At 35.3% G+C, this 22,113-nt stretch overlaps 1 protein-coding gene across 3 annotated transcripts in view; it reads right to left on the bottom strand.

Annotated features, from left to right (window-relative positions):
* LOC150107810 (T-box transcription factor TBX1-like) overlaps positions 1-22,113 on the bottom strand; it is a 181,825-nt gene that overhangs the window by 147,813 nt on the left and 11,899 nt on the right. For all 3 annotated transcript variants that reach the window (XM_090391570.1, XM_090391571.1, XM_090391572.1), the window contains exon 2: positions 8,292-8,592. In XM_090391570.1, coding sequence (XP_090247696.1) covers positions 8,292-8,592 — 301 coding nt within the window. The remainder of the gene's footprint in view (positions 1-8,291; positions 8,593-22,113) is intronic.

Here is a 22,113-nt window from a genome sequence, read left to right as displayed (position 1 = left end):
ATTTATGCTATTAACAAACTAATAACATCCACTCAATGAAAGAAATTTTTTTCGAAGAAAATCATTAAATGTTACAAAAAACCATTCTTTCTTCGCTAATGAAATACCGCAAAAGGTGTGAAGTCTTCCTACAGCAAATGTATCAAAGTCGAAAATACCATCCGTTCGCTGAGACTGCGCATTAGAAATAAAATTGCTTTTGGAAGCAAAATGTGTTTCAGATGGCAAAATGAGAGAGAGAGAGAGAGAGAAAAGATAACAGTTCAAAAGTGAACATTCTTTACATTTTCATTAAATGAACAGAATAGGGGGCAGCTGAATTTTAAGATAAATAGAGGGATTACGAGAAGAACCATTACAGAAGGCATCGCAAGAAAAGGATTGCTAACCAAAAATCAACCATGGTTAGCGTGAAAAACTGTTTCTCGTACAATGAAGAAAGCCAAGACAGGAAGTAATTCTCATTTGCATGAAGCTTTTTTGTTAAATTTTTGATGCGAGGAAATTTTGCTGACAAAATCTTGCATCTAAAGAAATGCGTTTGATCACGTGTCCATAAATTGAATTTCAACTGATGCACACTATTGTGACAGAATCATTTCGTATTCTTTTCTTTATAGAATTCTGGTTATGCACTCCCCTTTACCAGTAGATATTCTTATTTATAGTAGATATTGGCTTAGACTGACTTACTCATATGAGTAAGTCAATCTAAGCCAATAAAGTAGCAGCGTCGTGCATCTACTGCACCAGAGCATTCCCCTACGTGGGTGTGTTGTGAAAATCAATAAATTTCTTCAGAGTAGGTTACCATTCGAGCGCTCCTAGAGAACCATTCGGCAACTGGTGATTTCTGAGTCAATTGCAGAAGAAGACCGACCGAATCGATATTTTCCCCTTACAAACCACTCCCTCCTTGATTTTAGCAAGCTCCATCTACAAGCTGCAAATCACCGAATATGCGACTCAAATGTCAAACTTCTTTTTCCATGTAGCAGACAAAACGTGTCTGTTTTAGTTGGGATTTCATTTTCTTTGCTTACTTCTGTTGGATTCGCTTCCATTATCACATTTCCAGTTCCGTTATTATTCCTTCTGATTGAGGTTTATTGTTTTATTAATCTTAATATATCCATTGCCAGTGGACGACTGTACTCTTTCTGTTATCTAGTTTAGGTTCACTACCTATTTTCTTTAAGGTGTTCATCTGACAAGTTTTCGTGGTATTTGTTCTTAATTTTCATTGAGTACGTCATAGTTAGTCTAATACTTTAGCTTCAGTTTCAATAAATAAATTTTATTTTCCATATTAAGTCATTTCAATACGAAAAATCTTTTAAAAAATACTGTTCTCATTAATTCTAATCGTACCGCTCCTGAGTAGATTGCCGTACATTTTGATATTCTCACGAAGCGCTTTTCCGCTTGTAATAAGAATTCGTTGTATGTTTTGTACTCTTTGTTCTGATATTAATTCCTATAACAATGCAAATGCATTATTTTTATTTATTTTTTCCTTACTGAATTAAATTCCTAACTCTTTATTAATATCTATATTTCTTATTATATTATCAACAACATTATTTAACAGTATAATACTCATTGATCTCCAAATGTTATATCACATGCAATCAGTATTCAACCTTTTCAATCACCTTTCCAGTACTGGTAATTAGTTTACGGAATTAACAGCGCATGTAAAGTATATTAATTAAAGGCAACTTTAATGAATAACTTCTATATTTCGGCAACGTCACGTTGCCATCTTCATTTGAAGAGAAAGCCTTAAACTCCGCCCCACAAAAACCCACTATTTGGCTTCGTTACGTGGATGATGTGTTCTCTATTTGGCCACATGGCTCAGACACACTCCACTCCTTCCTAACACACTTAAACAACCAACACCCCAGACTCCAGTTCACCTTAGAAAAAGAGGAAAACAACACCCTCCCCTTCCTAGACACTTTAATCACTCGCCAGCTTTGAGGGATCTTTGATTTTCTCTGTTTACAGAAAACCCACCCATACTGGCAGATACATTCACCAGCAACCCCCCCTCTCCCTCTTCACAACAATATGGGGTTATAAAAACACTACATAATAGGACAAAATTAATCTGCTCCGATGACAAGGCCCTAACTACTGAACTAAACCACATCCTCAACACTTTCTTAGCCAATGGCTATAACCGCCAAAAAATCCAAAAAATACTAAAACCAGTAACCCCCCCCCCCACAATAAAGATTACACCAAATCTATCACCATCCCCTACATCCAGGGCACCTCTGAGAAAATAACCAATATGCTCAAAAAATATGACCTTACTTCTTGTTACAGACCATATAAAAAGTTGCATCCCTTATCAGCTCTACCAAAGACCAACCACTTCCCCTAGACCTACCTGGTGTATACCAGGTCCCTTGCAGCTGCAAATTGTCCTACTTTGGCCAAACAGGCAGGAGAGCAAATATCAGGATTTCAGAACACAAAGACTACATCCGGTTTCACCAGCACAGCCGCTCTGGGCTGGCAGACCATGCCTTAGATACCCACTATAGAATTAGTTGGAAGAAAACTAAAATAATTCACCGCGGCACGAAAGATTATTCAAGAAATCATCAGCAGCTCTAAAAAACGTTCCAAACCTCAACAAATTCGGGTGCATGAAACTACCCCAAATTTGGGAGACTTACATTATGAGAACTTCAGCCCAATGGCCAAGACAACCAAATTAGCCCGCCAGAGGGCACCATTCGGACTTTAGGAACAATATTAGTTTCTTGCATTCTTCCTCATTTGCTTTTGTTAGTGCCTGCGTGCACATACCATATCTTTATGTTCCTGAAGATGGCAACGTGACGTTGCCGAAATATAGAAGTTATTCATTAAAGTTGCCTTTAATTAATATAATTTACATGAGTTGTTAATTCCGTAAACTAATTACCAGTTATGTATGACCAACGTATAAGCCTTGCTACTAGAATCACCTTTCCAGTATTAATGATATAATATTTATTATTATTATTATTATTATTATTATTATTATTATTATTATTATTATTATTATATAATTATATATTTCATACTGCTATTTACGTTAAATATTCAAAAGAAATCTGAATTTTATGAAAAACATTTTGAAAAAAAAGTTTTGATTTTAAACTCCAAACAAGAAAAACCTTTGATCAATCTTAGCTGTCCTCAGTAAGAAAGATAACAGCCCTCATCGAAGAGAGTACATGAAATACGAAGGGCCAATCAGACTTCAAGGAATTTTTTGTACAACGTAAAGAATATATATCGAAAAAAACTGAGCGTTATGATCCATTTTACACACACACACACACACACACACACACACACAAATACGTCACTATATAAGTATGTATAGTAACATGCTCAATGAAGATTAAGCTCTTGAACTTCCGTATCACTATATTGGACATGCTGCTTACAATACTCATGATTTTCTTTAAAAAAAAAGAAGAAAAAGTAAATAACTAAGTTACCATTTTCTGAACATTGAAAAGTTCGTCTAGATATTTGTAAATAGAATCATCATCGGTTGCATCAGTCTTGGGACTGGTAGCTCAGCAGCAATTTCCTCCATTCCGCTCTGTCATTGGCTTTCTTCTTAACCTCCTGGTAACTCCTCAAACCCGTGCTGTCTTTGACTTGGTCAAGAAAGCTTTTCCTTGGTCTGCCTCTTCTTCTTTTCCCCTCTATTTTGTCTTCAGTTATTCTTTTCACAAGTCCATCATGTCGAAGTATATGTCCAAGCCATCTATCCCTTCTAATTTTGATCGATTTTATTAGAGTTCTTGTTTCGTTTATCTCTCTCTCTCTCAGGACTTGTTGGTTTGATTTTTTTTTCTGTCCATTTTATTTTGTTCATGCGACGCCAGCACCACATTTCAAAATGTGGTGCTGGCGTAAAAACAGCAATGGAATGTAAACAGAATATTATGGGAATTTTTAAACCAATGAACTTTAAATGTAGCGCAATATTTAGCAAGTGATCTTCATGATCTGTCTCACAAAGTCATCTGTATGACTGATTGCTCTTAGCATCTAATTCTCAAAACTACAGAACTACAACGTCGGTCTGAAGAATAAATTCAATGTTTGGGTTGGTTTCTTAAATTTCGAGAGAAGCTGCATTATATCAAGTTATTAGCCGGTTTCATACAAAGATGGAGGCTCCTTTCACCCGGAAACTCGGGCTTCGCCCGCTGAACAGGCAAACCGGCCCCGTGGACCACACACGGATTTACAGTCTTAATATATATATATACATATAATTCCTTATTAGGAGGGCTCAACCCGCCCTTTCCCAAAGGAAAGGGGGAAAAAAGGAGAACAATCCCATGCGAATGAGTAAAATCAAGTTCTTTTTTAAGAAAAAGGCATCCAGTATCAGCGAAAATGAAAATTTTTTGAGGGGGGGGGGGGGAAACAGAGTTTTCTATTAAAACCTTCCTATCCACACCACCTCTTCCTACAAAAGTTCCTTCCGTCCTCCACCGCATTGAAATCCTAAACCTTAAATTCAGAGAAGTGTTTTGTTTAAGGATTATTTTCAGATTTGCAACAGTTGGTTTTAAATTTAACATTAATGAAAAATGTCTTACCTAAAAAAAATTCGACGGAATACAGAAGAAGTTGTTGAAAACAAACAACGGAAAATAATTACAGAAATAATAAAAAAATAACCATACCATACCAAATGTTATTAGAACATGAAGTATGATGTATGTGGGCAAAAAAAGTTTGTCCAACGTACTGGAAAAGGTTGCCAAGCTCCTTCCAAAAGATTAAAAGATAATTTTAATAATTTAATTCATTCCAAATATGACCACCGCAGTAGACTGTATTTCTTCTTTCTGTATTGAGAAGTGGATTCGATTGTTTGGAATTACAGCATCCTTTGAGAGATGAAATCGTGAATTTTAGGAAAGAAAACTCAAGCTCTTTCTTAATCAGTTTTATTTTCTCTCTCTCTCTCTATCTATGTATGTGTGTGTGCGTGTATGTGTATGTGCGTGAGTGAGAGAGTATGTTAACGATTGGGAAGAATCTGCTCACTTTAAATGTCGCAGTATCAACACGACACAAAAAAAGTTTACAAATTCATAAGTGCTTGTCTCGTTCATTTAAGAAGCTTTTTTTAAAACGTCCTCAATGGCCAAACATGGAAACTTTTTCAAATCAAAAACATGATCTACCTTCTTGTAGTGATCCTTCCTTTCGACAATATTCCATGCCAAGTTGGAGCGTTTTGTCTTTTTTTATGTTAATCTCACTCCAGAAAATCTGCTAGCATGTAGTACATTTGTATTAATAGCGTGAATGTGCTAAGGATTAGATAACCCAGAAACTAGACATCTTTTTTCCGTTTTTCAATAATAAGTGGGGTGGTCATCTCCTCTCTAAAGATATTCAGAAAACATTAATGCGCACGGTGGGATTTGAACCTACAAACTACTGATTTGAGAGCAGGCACTCGAACCGTTCGGCCAACCAGGCTGGTGACGCCTAACTTAGTAGATTAAGTCAATTGTTTTGTTGCTTTTGTCTTTTCGGAGCAGAATTACCATTCTGCTTATGGTTTACCAATCGGGCTACATTTGGGAAATCGTCTGTTCTCGCCGTGTTCGAAAATAGTAAGCAGCTGGTCTTCAGCTTTTATTCATTATCACGACAGGTTTTTTTTTTTTTTAATAAGTCATAAAGTGAAGGAGCTATACAAGCTCGTTCAGGGCAGAGTTTTAACAAACACCCACGACCACAGTGGGACCCGAACCCGCCATCTGTTGGTTGGAGAGCGGGTATGCTATCCACTCGGGCAATCAAACTGGCTGTTGAATGCAATTTTGCGACTTGTCACACTGAAGGTGATGTTCTTTCTAACTCTAAGCAGTATTTACTTGGATGGGATGGGAAAATAAAAAAGCGTTCAAAAAAAAAAAAAATCCTCGAAAATGTTCTCTCTCTAGCGTTGACTAGAATCAAACTAGTTTTTTTTTTTTTTTTTTTTTTTTTTTTTGTGGAGACAATGTCATGAAAATTACTACGAAATTCGAAGACATACGCAGTTTTCAGAATATAATATCCTTCCTTAGATAAGTATAAATTGGGATATACTGTTCGCAATGACAGTAATTATTGACTACAACACAATATACTACAAGGATAATATTTAAAAAATCATGATTGTATTCAAAAGAATTTCGGAATCATCGTCAACTGCTTTTCGTTTCAATATACAGTATACATTCTAGCTATTGGTTGTCTGCGTTATTTTATAATAATTATTTTAATAATTAATTTAAGGAAATTCTTTAACAATTTGAAGCATGAGATGTGTATGATTTTACATTGTGATTTTAATGAGATTTAAAATTTCTGTATACTATTAATGGTTTAAATGGGATAAGAAATGGCAAGGTTGGTTTGTTCAGCTAAAACAACATTCGCGGCAGTTTTCTTGTTGTTATTCGTAGTCTCTTCTTGAGAAAGAGTCACACAAAGTGCATTAGCACCAAAACGGTAAAAATATATGCAGTGTTGTTGCGAGAAGCAAACGTGCAATTTATTGTCTTAATTGGAGCCTTACTTTTATTTCTGTGGGATGCTTGCCATGGATCGATGCCAATGAGTTCGGACTCCTTGGCCAGCTAGCTGCTATTTATTTATTATTGTTATTATTGCAGTCATTTAATGCATTTTGGCTCAAATAATTGAAACTGTCAAAACAGATGCGATATAGACTCTAGTTTTGATTGAAATTCAGTTTAAGAATTATCTTTTCCTGAATATTTATACATTCTTTCATTAGTTCATTCTCAGACTTCGAAGTCCTCCGATGACAGATGGAACAATCCTCTATTGGAATTAGAATATTCCTCCTAAATTTGCAGTGGAAGATGTAGGAACTACGGAAGACATCTCCCATTTCTGAATTTATTTTATTTTATTCTGCTTGGATCCGCCGAAGCTTTTATAGTTTCTATATTCGGCTTTGAAATAATGTTCGATTTAATATCCACTTAATTTGAATAATTTTATTTTATTTTTTTATTTATTTTGACATCATATCGAGTGCATCTTGATAAAGAAGGTTAGGCTTTCTTATCTGAAGAGGAAGAATTTCAGTAATCTGGATTGAATACTAATTCTTTTTCAATTCTTGTGATTTACTCTGCGCCTTCATTTAAACTTTGTCACTTTAATTCTTATTCCGCCAGAAAATTATGATATTTACTAACCTCGCTATCTAACGACATTGCTATCATTTACTTCTTTACATATCTTTTCATTATAAAGAAGTTTTATTTCTCCCAGTCACTCTGATACCCCCCCCCCCCAACTTCCAGTCAAAAGCGAGACTTGCATATTTATTACGAAAGCTAACTGAAGCATGCTTGGAAGGTGGCTCGCATCCTCTCAAATGAACAACCAACGGCTCGCCTGTTTTGTTCTTAAACCAAACATCTTCTAACTTGAAGTATTAAAGTATTTAAACCAAAGCATTTAATTACATAGAGATTTTTGATAGGTCTAGTCCACTAAAAAGTGGACTAAATAAAGCAGCTTACATTAAAAGTTTCGCCACCAGTGACTTATGACATGTTAATACATATTTCTTAGTTTTCTTGTTTGATTATATCTTTAAGATGGAGCTGTTTTTGAATTTAATAACCTTTTTCATTGCCTCGTGATATTTTGTAAAATATTTCGCTCCTAAAAATGCAAGTATTTTTAATTCGTGTATTAACTGTAATAATTTCAAACAGCTAACAAGAAAAATTTAGTGGATATGAAAAGATAGTGCTAGTTCTAGAACGCTCTGTTAGATTTTGTCATAAATCGCGACAGCTCATCAATTGGGAAAACGTAATGTTAATTTTAGTATGTATTTAAATTTTCTAGTAAAAGAGCGACATCGATGTTGCATTTTTATCCAGAAATATTCGTGTCTATTTTTAATTCCGTACTTACTATTTAATTATAAGATTTTGAAGTGCTAATTAAGATATATTTGCTAAAAAAAATTAATACGGTGGCGCTAGGGCCTCTTCATTCTCTTTTGTTTCAATTTAATTGTCGAGATATTGATTCTTTCTCATAAATACTTTGGTCATCATTTGAATTTAGGACATAACATTTGAATTTAGAATATATGTGTGTGTAAACTGGTACTAATGCATCTAATATATAGAATATAAATATAAAGAAGTACAGCATATAAATTAATTTTCCTGTATTTATGTAAATACGAACTCACCCACCTGCCTGCTTTTGTTACTATCATTTCCGTGCCAAGTTCATTAAATTCGTCCCACAGCGACTTCATTTCGAGAGTCGCATTCACATTCATTAGCTTCGGATGCAGAGGCTTTTTTTCCGGGGTACCGCCGCTGTCTTCCGCACTTCCCTGAGACGGTCCGTTTTCTTCTAAAGCAGTCTCGCGCAGTTTTTGTAACGATCCCAAACTTAAAGCGGTGTCGTCCTTACAGTCCTGCAAGCTGTACGTACTACGGTAAGCATCCGCGAGGCTCGGTCGCTCTTTTCCCGCGGTGAGAAGACATGCTGGAAACGAGAAAGCAGATTAGCTACCCGCAATACAGTCCAGGATATGTAAACAAAGAGATTGAAAATATACTAATAGATCTTACGTAAACGATGTTATTGTCTTGAAAATAACTACGATCTACTATATGATTTGAACATATCAATCAGGAAACACGGATTAATTAAATTAAGGGGATATTAGATCCCACATTGTTTAAAAACCGAATAAGAAACTCAAGGATTGGAATCAGAGAGTTTCATGCCGAATACAGTATAAAAAACTATAAAAGTATCGGCGAATACTAGCATGAGCTGAAGGCAAGTAGTCCTAGAACGTAGTACAAGCAAGGGCAACTACATTTCCTAGGAAATGTGTTTTTACAGTATAGTAAATACCAAAGAATAGTGATCAGAACTTTCCCCGCCTTTGCAACGAGTTGCCCGTGTTTGTACTACGTTCTAGGACTACTTGCATTCAGCTCACGCTAGTATTCGCCGATACTTTTATAGTTTTTTATAATATATTCGGCATGAAACTCTCTGATTCCAATCCTTGAGTTTCTTATTCGGTTTTAAAACAATGTGGGATCTAATATCCCCTTAATTTAATTAATGTTTATATCGCCGAAATGAAGCTTGTTGGCTCTTTATATTTAAGGAAACACGGATTTTATTTGTTTATTTATTATTACATAGCACCTCCATGGACTCTGTGAAGATTCATTATACGACGTTAAAAATTAAAAATATTTTCTAAATTACAGATCTTTTCTTTCCCATGAAATTATATATTACTCTACCCCGAATCTGAGGAATAATTTTGGCTGTAATTGCTGTTAATAGTTTTGGCCACGCAACTCTTATTAATGCGATTGGTCGGTTGATTTGGATTTGCGGCCGAAATGACTCAGTCTATGAGTATTACGTCTGTTCTAATGACCAGTTTGCCTGTTTTGTGGGATGAAAAACCCGAGTTTCTGGGAGAAAACCCTTGCCATCTCCATATGCTGCTAATGTGATATTATATCGTTGTTATTATTAGGATGAATATGTGTTGTATTTCCAAAATAGACTATGGGGACATATGAGCAGGTATTCTCCAAGGGCTGCGAGAGCTGAATTGGCTGCATTTTATTAACTATGATCAATTCGTTGTTGTTCACTGGAGCTTGGGTCTTAAGGCTTTTGCTCATTCTCCCCTAAGATCGAACTCACAGTCGCATATAAAGGCACGTCATACAAATACACTCCGTATGGGCAGAAGTTCTGGTACAGTGCACTGCCGCGTACGTTTGCGCTCAAATTACAACAGCTAATGGGGAACTTCACCAAATTTAAACGTGAATTTGGTTGGATCCTGAATGCTGCTTCGAATGACTATGTTCAATGAATTTTTGAATCAGTCAACTTCCCAAATGTCTCTGTATAAAACGTTACGAACTTCTGGAAGGAGAAAAGCCACACTAAAGCTAAACAGAGAACCGACAGCTTAGTTTTACAGAAAAGCCCTTTCTATAAAACTTCTATCTGTAAAAGCTTCTGTAAACTTTTGTTTTATAGAAAGAAATCTGCACATACGGCCACTGAATTAGAAACTTTTATGCAGATATTAGTAAACGTCACTTACGCAACGTATGTACAAAAGACTTGGTCACGTGCGTCACCACGTGTTCTAGGTAACTATTTAAGAATGCTGCTGGTCAGTAATCTTCAATAGTGTTAATCACAATGGGAGAAACAAACGATCTTTCGGAGTTCGATAAAGGGCTTATTGTGGTGCCCGTCTGGCTGCGGTCATAATTTCGAAAATAGTAGACCTGACTGGTTTCTCAAAAGGTAAGATACTCCGGTGTTTAATCAGTGGAAAAATAAACCGCATGACTTGTCTAAGAGTCCTAAGACAGTCTGTCAGAAGATCGCCGCCGTCGTCTGAGAAGGCATGTGAGGACAAAAAAAAAAATAAAATAAAATAAAATAATAATAATAAATAAATAAATAAAAATAAATAAATAAACGGCACAAGTTGTAATTACATATATTTCTTCTCTCTCTCTCTCTCTCTTTTTTTTTCTATCGTTGGATTTTCGTGTTAGGCTCTATGGCCTATCACGACCTAGTAATTTGACTAACTAATTTTCAGTCGAAAAGCCCTTATGAAGGGTCTCCGCGTCCTAGATAGAATTCGAACCAAAGAGCATCGTCGATGCTGACTGAGCTATGGAGGCTCCATTTTTTTTTTCATTAAATTGATTTAAAAATATAAATTATGATGTTAATTTTTATGGTGGCATACTTCGCCAATATTACTTGGGTTAGAAGAAAGTAGTTAAAATAACTCTGAGGGCCGAATTATTTTTAGAAATGGATCCAATGGGATTTTTTTGCCCTTTTCTTTTTTTTTTTAGAGACAATTTCTTTGGCTGTTACGATCCAGATGCCAATTAGAATAGAAACTGAACAATGGTTGTTTGTAATTCGTATTACGAAATGTACGCATAACACAAACACAGTTGTATAATAGTAAGTACTTCTATTTTCTCATTGGCGGAGGAGGAGATCCATGGAAACTTTTAATTCTATAGATTCATCTTTAACTCTACCTCAAGTTAAATAAATGTTTTAATAGAATTTAGTTTTTGTCTAATACATTCCAGTTTCAAACCGTTACTATGCATAGTACACAAGAGACACAGTTATTAAGCCAAATATTGAAAATTACGAAAATAATCCCAGGTGAACGGAGTGACAATCGGTTTAAAGCTCGGGTAAGAAAACAAAATGAATTATGTTTGTTCCTGATTATGATAAATACCACCATCGATGGTCATTAGAAACATTCTGAGACATTAATGGTTTCAAAAACAGAAGGCACTCTCAACACCGAATATTAATGAAAAGTGATCGAAGGAGGAGGAGGATCCCCTGCTTGTGAATATTGATTTTTGATGGAAGTTAACAGTAGCAGAACGCGTGTCTCTTATATAGCATCTTCATCTCTTTAACCTCTGGATGGACTTTGATGAAAATTATGGAATGGATCTTCGCTGAAATAAAATCCGCATTTTCGGTTTTGATCCAGATTACACAAATTGATCTAATTCCTTGCATAGAGTTAAGTTTAGATAAATACGAAAATAAATAAATTTTCTAAGTCTTTTTATTCTCCGAAGTAAGCAACTCTTTTCAGCCCTAACTTAGAGAAATCTGCCAGCAGCTGGTCTCCGTGTTCGTCACTACCGATAAATTAGTTCACAGTCTCTAAAGTAAATGGCATGCATAATGAAAAGGTCGGAAGTTACATAATATATAGTAACCCGTTTATGCTTCTATTAGAAATCCAACTGCCTGCTATTTCAGCAGCTCTTCTAATTCCAAGTGGTAAAAGAGGCAAATGACAAAATGTTAAACAAAAAAAGAAAGAGATGAACATCAATAACCTTGAAATGAGAATATAGAATAATACTGCAAAAATCAGTTTTAATTCAGCAAATCAGGAAATCTTGCCAGAAGAACACGAGCCAATTAATAAAAATACTTACATTAACTTTAGCTGATGTGGCTGAATTCAAAACGGAATTACTGGGAAGAGAAAATGAAATTATTAAACCATACGCTACGAGAAGGGGTGACACATTGTGTACACAAGAAGGCAATCTGCCTAATAGGTGATCCCGCCTCTCTCAGAAGCATCATATATGGGCATAAAGCAATGGACATGTAAGGTAAGTGGAGAACCATGGTCCCAGCATCTGGATCGGAGATCACGCCTGAATTCACGAATTCTATGGCTGTTTTCAAGTCCCCCCCCCCCCCCGGTATTAGCTTTGATTTGAAATGTGTGTGTAAAATTTAAATATTGTGTAAGTGAAAATCTCTGTATGCAAGTTTAGTGATTAATGAAGTGTTCGTTCATTAACAGATAATTCTAATTACTACAAAAATGAATCATGTAATACTTTTAATGAACGAACACTTCATTAATCACTAAACTTGCAAAATTTTTGGTGAATCACATACAGCTTTGGTGAAATAATATTACTCGGTCATTTTCATTTTCATTTTTTTTTTAAATGCTCGAGTAATATTATTTCATCAAAGCTGTTATGTGATCCTGATAATACAGAAAAGTACGTTTTTTAAAGAGGTGTGTATATTCCATTTAATGAGAACACTTTCTTGCTTGTTACTGGTAATAAAATAATGGTGTGTTAGTTCCTTCAACTCGCTGATAAAATGCTTCCAGACGTTGTAATTGAAGTCAGCGGTTGCATTAAAATCAATGGTTACAGAACGCAAGGACTCCTCTGCATTTTTACGTCTTTCTTTCAGGCTCTAAGCTTAGTTGACGTTTAAATAAACAACAACAACAACAAAAAAAAAAATGTAGCAGTACTAGAACGAATTGTTTGTACCCAAATTTATGATTACACAGTGGTACGCAAATATTTCTCCAGCTTAAAAATATGAATACGAATTTAACTTACAAAAAAAACTTGCTCTTATTACTTCTATTTTTGCAGTTTGAAAAAAAAAAAAAAAAATGAAGCTCCCGCTTCATGTTAACGGCAATGATACGGAAACGTCTTAAAAAATAAAGCACGACAGCTTCATTACAATAAGTCTTACTTATTTACACGAAACAGATGTTATCTGTCTAGAAAGAAAAACCACTGATGGTGTAGAACAGCCATCAATGCTGTTCTCTCCTCAGCATTATGAGAAGCTCGGCGACCAATCAGATGCGAAGCTTGAAGGAAGAGTTTTTTCTTTTACTTCTTCTTTCATCATACGATGATGATACAATGACGTTTGCAGAAAGGCTTTATGAATTAAATGTAGCCCTCACACTCAGAATAGAAATAATGTCTATAATCGGGGCTTAGACCACTTAACAAATCATTCCGATGTTCAAAACAGATCTTTTGGTATAACTGGATGGATATAAACACTGAAGCATGCCAAGGCATCAATTACTTGCAGAAGAAAAAATTCTGCTACCTCTATCCTAAAGTTATCTTTACGATCACGCTATGGAGATCGATTGTTCTAAGTAAAAGTTCTAAAGAACTGCTAAATGGCAATCACTAAATATTGAGCTAGAGAGAGAGAGAAAGAAAGAGAAAGAGTTACTTTCTTATCTTATGTTTCAATTTTCCAATGAACAGAGTGCTGACCCATGCTGCTAGTGGATCGTTTAACTTATTTTGATGGCTAATTGTATTTTTTTTGTTTCTTATCACTATCTTATTCTTGTAAAAAGTGCGATCCATTCTTTGGTCAAAATCCAATTCCATCGTGTCATGATGTACACAGGAACAATTTTTTGATTTACAGTGACTTGGAATTATTCCTATCAACTGTGTAAATCAAAAGTAATGACGTGCTCTATTCACACTTCAACTAATAAAATATATGATGGAATATACGTGTATTATTGAGACTTCCACATTACTATTAAGAGTGAATCTCATATTTTTCCAATAGTTATCAAGGCAATCACAATGGCATAGTGTTTTCTTAAAAAACTATTTCTTCTAAAGAATTCTTCTAGCGTGCTGAACCACATCGTGTCACGTGGTTTTATGTACTTGCTCGTTGTTTAAAGAAGGCGTATTTCTTCTTTTTTATCATGATAAACATTTCAGGAATTCTTTAATGGTATCTTTTTTTCAAGACTTTTTTGAAACATCTCCATCTTATCACAAACATATCTTTTTATTTTGCCTTTAAATTTTTCAGCTAATTTCATTTGCCTTTAAACTTTTATAATTACGTATACTTTTGAAATCATAAGATATATCAGTAACTAAATTATTCCAACTAAGAAAGCAGGGACCAGAGTTTACTCGGTAACGTCGCACCCTTTTGCTGGAAAGATCTGGTCGAATCTCATATTATAGAATCTTTATAAGAGTTTTCAAGTGTGGGTAGGTGGGTGGATTAGCCGGTCTCATACAGTATCAAAGTTTTTCATCACATAAAACTAAGAAAGTGGCCAGAAAAACACACATTAATTAATAGACATAATGCATTGGCTTCATAGCCTTAGTTACTCCGGCTGTAATTCCAAACAAACCAATTCAATCCATTCCCAGAAACCAAATCTTCGATTTCTTTACGCAATACAAAGAATGCTTTGTGGAATTCACGTGTCTATGATCTAACAGCAGAGCTTAAACTCATTTTGAAGAAATACTGTATGGGTTAATTTTTTTTTTTTTTCCCTTTTGGTAAAGGCTTGGGAGCCGAATCTAGCATATAGGTTTATAAAAGCATAATCGAGTTAAACTTGTATTGGAATTTATAAGATATGTCTTTTTTTTATCGCATGTGTTCTCTGGCTAGTTAGTCTATTCTGCTAGCCAATCGAATTATGGCCAATCACATGTGAAGTGTGAGGCTAGAGTTTGATTTCCACTCGATTGCCAGCTAAGATATATGAAATTAGGTGCATGTTCGGTAACACTTAAAAAGCAATCGCTGCAATAACACACACACACACACACACACACACACACACACACACACACACACACACACACACACACACACACACACACACACACACACACACACACACACACGTTCAACTGTGTAGATTCTAATGTGAAAAAATTCGTGTTGAACTTGAGAATCAATCAGTGGTGATGAAAAATTGCCATTCCAACTTCTGCCACTATTTCCAAGTGGTTTAAACTTTCCAGGCTGTTAAACAAGAAAACGTCTCGAAAGTGATATCGAAATAGGACGACTTTCCACATCTCGGAAAAACAATGTGAATAAGCTGGAGATCTGTTGCCTACCTGACAGAGCATCATCATAGTGATGACGTACCATCAGTATTAAATATGTCCGCGCGGTTGGCCTAGTGGCTATGTGCTTCGCAACCATATGCCTGGGGAAGGAGCGTCCTAGGTTCGATTCCCGTCGACGACGTGTGAGGAGCTTAAGGATCTCTCTCAGCCATATCCAAGTTAGCCGGTCTTGGATGTGGAGAGCAGGGTTTTTCTTCCCAGTTTATCTGGGGGTTTCATCCCGCAAGCAGGCAAACCGGCCCCGTGAACACACGCTGCTACAGTCAAAAATACATATTAATCCCTCATTAGGAGAGCTCAACCACAGTCTAAAGGGCGGTAGAGGAACGGGGAGAACCACAGACGAATAAATAAAAAGTATTAAATATTTCAGATGGAGTTTTTCACAATATTCGGCGACAATTTAACCATCTTTTTTATCTGTGCATAAAATGAGACGGTGTCATCCCCCTTCCCCAGTAGCGAAGCAGCAAATACGACACATTTTTGATTAATTTAGGATGACCCGGGTTCGAATCCAATCAATAGATATATATACAATGTCCCATATATATATATATATATATGCAAAAATAATTTTTTTTTTTCTTTTTCGGGACTTGTCGACTATTTCTCTCACAAAACACCAGTTTCGGATTACTTCCTATGTTAGTAAACAAGGACGGTAACGGAAAATCTTACGTAAATGCATGAAATTTTGTTTTAAACTTTCCCAAAATTTCGGTATTACATGTAGCATGTTTTGAAATCAGAAGATAAGTCAGTGACTGGATTCTTCTTAGCAATTTTCTGGTGTTTTTTATGAATTTTAAGATTTTTAAATTATTAAAAATGCAATTATATTTTTAATAAAAAACATTTTATCCCCCTCAGAAATGTTTTCACTTCATTGTGATGAAATATCTTGCTAGTGATATCACACATCAAAAATTTCACATCTCTCCGATCCAAAAGCGTGACATCCATTAAATTTAGACATCCCAGAGTTTTTGAAACATAATCGGAACTAAAGTCCGACTGGTAGAAGAGAGCTGAAAGTTAGTTAGTAAAAATACTTCCTGTAAACTAAGAAGACGCCATTGTGAGGAACTGCTTTTCTTATCTAAAATTCGTGAATTTTGTTTTTAAAAATGTTTAATTCTAGGTGATAAAAACGTAATGCGCATTGATATTATAATTAATATAAACACTGCTGATGTCGTCTCCTAATAAAAATTAAACAGCAAGTAAGTAATGAGTGTTCATAATGGAACTTGCAGGATGGTTTTAATAACCACTTGAAACGAACCCTATTGAGTATGATTTATAATTAAGCAGGTCGAATTACAAGCGTGATGTTACTTACAGTACTTATCGAAAGTCATCATTGCAAATGTATTTCCTGTGTAAAATATTTCTTACCTGTCATACTGTGTAAATGAATGTTTCCGCGGCAGGAAGTTTTGAAATTAAAAAATCTTCTCTATATGATTGCTGTTATACTGGAAAGTATATCATAGAATTTTCGACAGAACCTTGAATAAAGAAAGCGCAATTATTAATGAACTCTAAATATTTTTAAAGGAGAAAAAAAGAAACGCTTTTTACAGTCAGCCATTAATAATCCTGCACGTTCATTTATTATTATATCGGTATTCAAATTTGTTCTTTCCTTTCGATCTGCTGGCCGGAATAACTGACTTAGGTTTTGTTTGAATATTACAGCCGAAGCAAACAATGCAGAGAGGAGAGTATGTCTTTTAATTGTGTGTGTTCTTCTGCAAGGTTTGCCTGTCTTGTAGGATTAGAAATCCTGAGTTTCAAGAAGAAACAAGCTGCCACTTCCGTGTGAGACAGATCTGTACAGTTCTAGTTTTGTTTATGTTCTTCAGCATTTTCGTCGTGAACTTAAGAGAATAAAGATTCGGTCCATAGGAAGAGCCAAATCAATTTGCATTTTCGTTATAATCACCATATAACTGAGTTTTTATTCTAAATAAATCCGAAAAAATTCCTGTCTCAAGAACCAAAGAAATTGTTCATTTGGGCCAACATCAATTCAAAGAGATTGACTATTCGGGTCTCAAAATTTTAAGAATTTCCTTGTCTGTCTATTTTCATAATCTCCGAAAATGCTTTTCAACTTTGCACTTCTTATTGGATATTATTATTAACCTATCAACAGCCCTCTGCCATGATATATTTGGATAAAATACTATTTGGCTCTTTGTAGAATTACAACCTTAATGAAAAATTGTTAGTCCTAACTCATTATGCTACATAAAGAGAAAGAACTCTTAAGATAATTTCAGAATACTACTCTTTGTGCTCACTTAAGGAAAATAATAATTGACTGCTGTGTCCGGCAGTAACAGGTTTTAGAGCTTTTCGAAACGGTATTTTATTTCATTATAGTGATTTAACTTAATGAAGATAATGTATGTTCAATTTTAAAACATTTAGCTTAAGTTTATATAAGTAATAAATTCTGTAACGCCTTTAATTCACTACAGGAATAGGCGGAATTATTTTAGCCCGAACTTTTTAGTAGTCGGCTGGAAGCCTGATTCCACTCTTAGCCGGGGGGGGGGGGGGGGGGAAGACTGTCATAATCTCGTGGTAACTTAAGAACAATCTCATGGTCAGTATCACAAAGATCGAATAATCAGAAAGTCAATCAGAAAGGCCTTAATGGAAACAGGTGACATTTCAACAGAGCAACATAGGGACATTTGTATATAAGTTGATATTTTTAATTTTAATAAAATCTTTTTAAAGTAATTTTACAACCCTAATCTGTTTAAATAGAATAAAAATTTCATACCAGATCACAAAAAATGACGGTTGTAGCAAAATGAACTTTTTAAAAAACAAAAACAAAAAAAGAGGCTGTAGCTTATGTTAACAAAACATCTAATAAACATATCCTTTTCGCTATTTTCAAAGACATTAAATTAAGAGTTATGCAAAAAAAAGTCATAAAGATAAATATAATTTTACATTTTTGTCCAGTTACGTTTAAATTTATTAGTTATTTTATGAAAGCAAGAACAACAGAATGGCTCAATATAGGCTCCTTTCTTGCATGATAGCAAAAAGCCCTTTTTTTCCTGCATGTATTTAGCAGCATACTGTTAAATACATCGGGTATAATGCTAAAAAATCATATATCATAAGATTTTTACACCTTTACACCTTCATATGAGACTGTTTACCTTACCTTCAATCGCAAATCCTTTAAAATGGTTGTACTCATTCCAGAAGAGATTAAAACCCAGGTCATTCCAACCAAAGGCCATTGACGATTTACACGCAGTTAATATACAAATTCATTTGGTGGATGGAGTAGAGTACCTCCCACAGTGAGTCAAAAGGAAACATCCGATAATAATAGTAACAATTTTGCTCTGTTTACATAACAATATAGTAGTAGTAGTAATATAGTATAAGCACTTTAATTCTGATGTATTCACGTCCTAACATTCTTTTTAGCAGTTATGAGTAGAGTTATAATCACCATTGAATCCCATTGTGAAAGTTGAAATAATAAAGCTATTAAAGATTTTGTTCGCTGTTATCGAAGTTTCTTTTAATTGATAACTATCACTGTATTATAATATCATTATACTTTGTTGATAGACAGAAATGTTGTTTTCATGGATTGAGAGCAGAAGAAATAAATGAGAGAGAGAGAGAGAGAGAGAGAGAAAGTAGTTCACTGAGTTTGGAATGAGATGTCAATGAAGGGTGGCTAACTCACTGCCACGTGTTCTAGATGCCAATTGCAACTAAAAATACCCATGAAGGTATCTGTAGAAAGTGCTTACAGCAGAAACTGAACATCTATTATAGCGAGTCATTATGGAGAAAGAGAGAGAGAGAGACAGACAGAAAGAAAGGAGAATGATACTTTTTTAAACTAAAAAGCTTTTCTAGAAGTAACAACAGGAAGGATGGATTTTAATGTGATTCTAGTGAATTTTTAAATCTAGAAAAGTATGCTCTAGTAGAGAACCAAGAAAGAATGGATATTAAATATTTTCCGAGGGGAGAGATAGAGAAAGATATTTGGATATTAATGACATTAAGGATGGGTTGAGAGATCTATGCATTCCCTTTTAGAGCATACTTTTCAATCCGGAATGACATTAAAAGGTACGAAAAGTAGAAAACCAAAAACACTAAATCTCAAACTGATTGTCGCAAATATCACCCAGGAATATCGTTAATGATTTTATATGAATTATTATGATGGTATGTTGAAATTACGGAAATATAAGTATCTTGCATTCTAGCTATTTGATATTTGGAAGTTCAATATCTGAGGATCATAGTTAATCGCAGAAGGTCTGGAAAGCTCGCAGTGCATATGGAAAACCTGATGGTGATGACTGAACCAAATGATTAAGAATTTCACTCAAACAAAAACGAAGGGCTAGCAAAAAGTTTCATGTTTGGTCTCTACTCCAGACACCAAACATAGAACTTTTGTCCTTAAAGTAAGACTTTAAATTTGTAAACCAATAGTACATTAAACCGTGGGCAGATTAATTTATTAATTGATTGGGGTCGATGTTATATAGCGAGTGGTCATTGTAATTTAGCGCTTGTGAGAAATTAGCTATTTTTATGTTTTTTGTTGTGTTTTCTCATCAGAAATTTAGAGTATTAATGTGTATTAGTGTAGATTTTCGTGTTTTTAGAGTATTAGTATATTTATAACAGTTTTATTGTGATATTTTCGGCATGGCGCCAACGCGTTCTTTGCACCAAGCAGCAAAGACCACGTTGTCCGGCGATTTGAATTTGCGGGATATTATTGAGTGCGTGCAGTGTATGCGAAATGTATGCGTCGAGAAAATTAAAGAATATGTGAAAGGAAATTGAAAGTGGAGAGAGAATATGTTTTAAGTGTTTCAAAAGTGAGTGTCTATTAGATGACGAGAACGCAACAAACGATAAAATGGAAAATGATGTTAATAATGTCGAATGTGCAGTCGTAAAGAGAAGAGAACGAAATGGATATCAATAAAGAAATAGCGCGCTTAAATGTTATCCTCCATAGGACAAATTAGCTAAATTGAAAAACTGCAGAAGCGGTAAGAGTTACGCAGGGCTGAAAAAAAAATTTAAAAAATAAAGAAGCAGGTGATCCGAAAGAACAATAAAGATCGACCAAACAAACAAGAAAAACATTAAGGAGAAAATTATGTATGGAAACTCGATAATCAGGGGAATACTTAACGAAGTATGACAAAATCGTGTTTCTTGGGTGCAAAAAATTCACGATACAAATCCACGCCATCCAGATACAAAAAAGGTAAGTCAAAGGAAATTATTGTCTTGGTTGGTACCAATAATATGAGAGGCGAGAAAGGGAAGTCTCTTACCACCTATGATAGAGGCGAACTGAGGAGGAGGGCATTGATAGCCAATGAGTAGATTGTGCAGAAGGAATGGTGTAGGATTTGTGGATCTGTGTCTCTGTTTGACGGAAAGAAGGATTTGTACAATGCAGATGGACTGCATCTGAATGGTTTGGTGTCTGGAGAGAGAGTTTTGTTCACCGAGCATGCCGACTTGCAAAATTCAGGTAAACGTAGGCAATTAGGGTGGAAGCAAGTGAATTTGTTTGAAGGCACCCATGAAGCGAGTGAGTGAGAGAATGACCAAGGGAGGAATCCAGTCTTTCAAGCAAAAATATTGAATAGGGTAGTCAATTCAGAAAGTAAAGGTGGGTGAGGGATTAAAGGGATGTTGCCGTTTCTATACACTAATTCTAGAAGTGTCAGGAACAAGAGGGAGGTGTTTTTGGCATTGATTAGTGCAACCTCGCCAAACGTTAGAGGTGTTAGTGAGACTTGGCTGACAGCAGATGATGTAGTTACAGGGATAGAATATGAAGAAGGTTTTAGCATTTTCAGGGAAGATAGAGAAGATAGGATGGGGGAGGGGGAGTACTGTTAATGACTACGGGTCGAGTGATTATTATGGGGGACCTCAGCTATGGAGATATAGACTGGAAGGAAGAAAGATCACATGGCAGAAAGGAAATAGAATTTATACACCTGCTGAGAGATAATTACTTAAGGCAGCATGTGATGGAGGGGACTAGGGATGGAAGAGTATTACACCTGGTCAAAGTATCAGAAGAGCTATCCATAACTAAAGTAAACCACACTGCCTCCAAGTTATAGACCGATCAATATCTCAGGCGTGGTGGTAAAAGTACAAGAAAAATTGGTAAAAAAGAGAATTCAAGAATGGGTAGATAAAAATATGATACTGTATGAGGATCAGCATGGCTTTGTGAAGAGTCGGTCATGCCTTAGTAATTTACTAACTTTTTATAATAGAGTAACAGCTGAGTTGGATAAAGGAAATGGCTACACGATGATTTTGCAAAGGAATTTGACAGAATACCACATGGAATACTGTCACGCAAATTCGAACAAATGAGGATGGATATGACACTGGTTAAGTGGATAAGAGGTTGGCTGCTCGAGAGATATTGAAATGTGTATATGGAGGAGTAGAATAGAGGCAAAAATAGGTGACTAGTGGTGTGCCATAAGGTTCAGTGCTGGGGCCATTGCTGTTTAATTTATACATAAATGATATAAGAAATAACCTGAAAGGAAATATTCAGTTGTTTGCTGATGATACGGTATTAGGTGGAGTAATAATTAATCGAGGGGATGTGGGGAGCTTGCAGGACGATTTAAATAGCCTGTCAGCATGGGCA

This window comes from Typopeltis vanoorti, chromosome 4, assembly GCF_054136105.1.
Source record: "Typopeltis vanoorti isolate ZY-2024b chromosome 4, IOZ_Tvanoo_1.0, whole genome shotgun sequence".
Lineage (NCBI taxonomy): Eukaryota > Metazoa > Arthropoda > Arachnida > Uropygi > Thelyphonidae > Typopeltis > Typopeltis vanoorti.
This window is presented reverse-complemented; position numbering and strand designations above follow the sequence as displayed.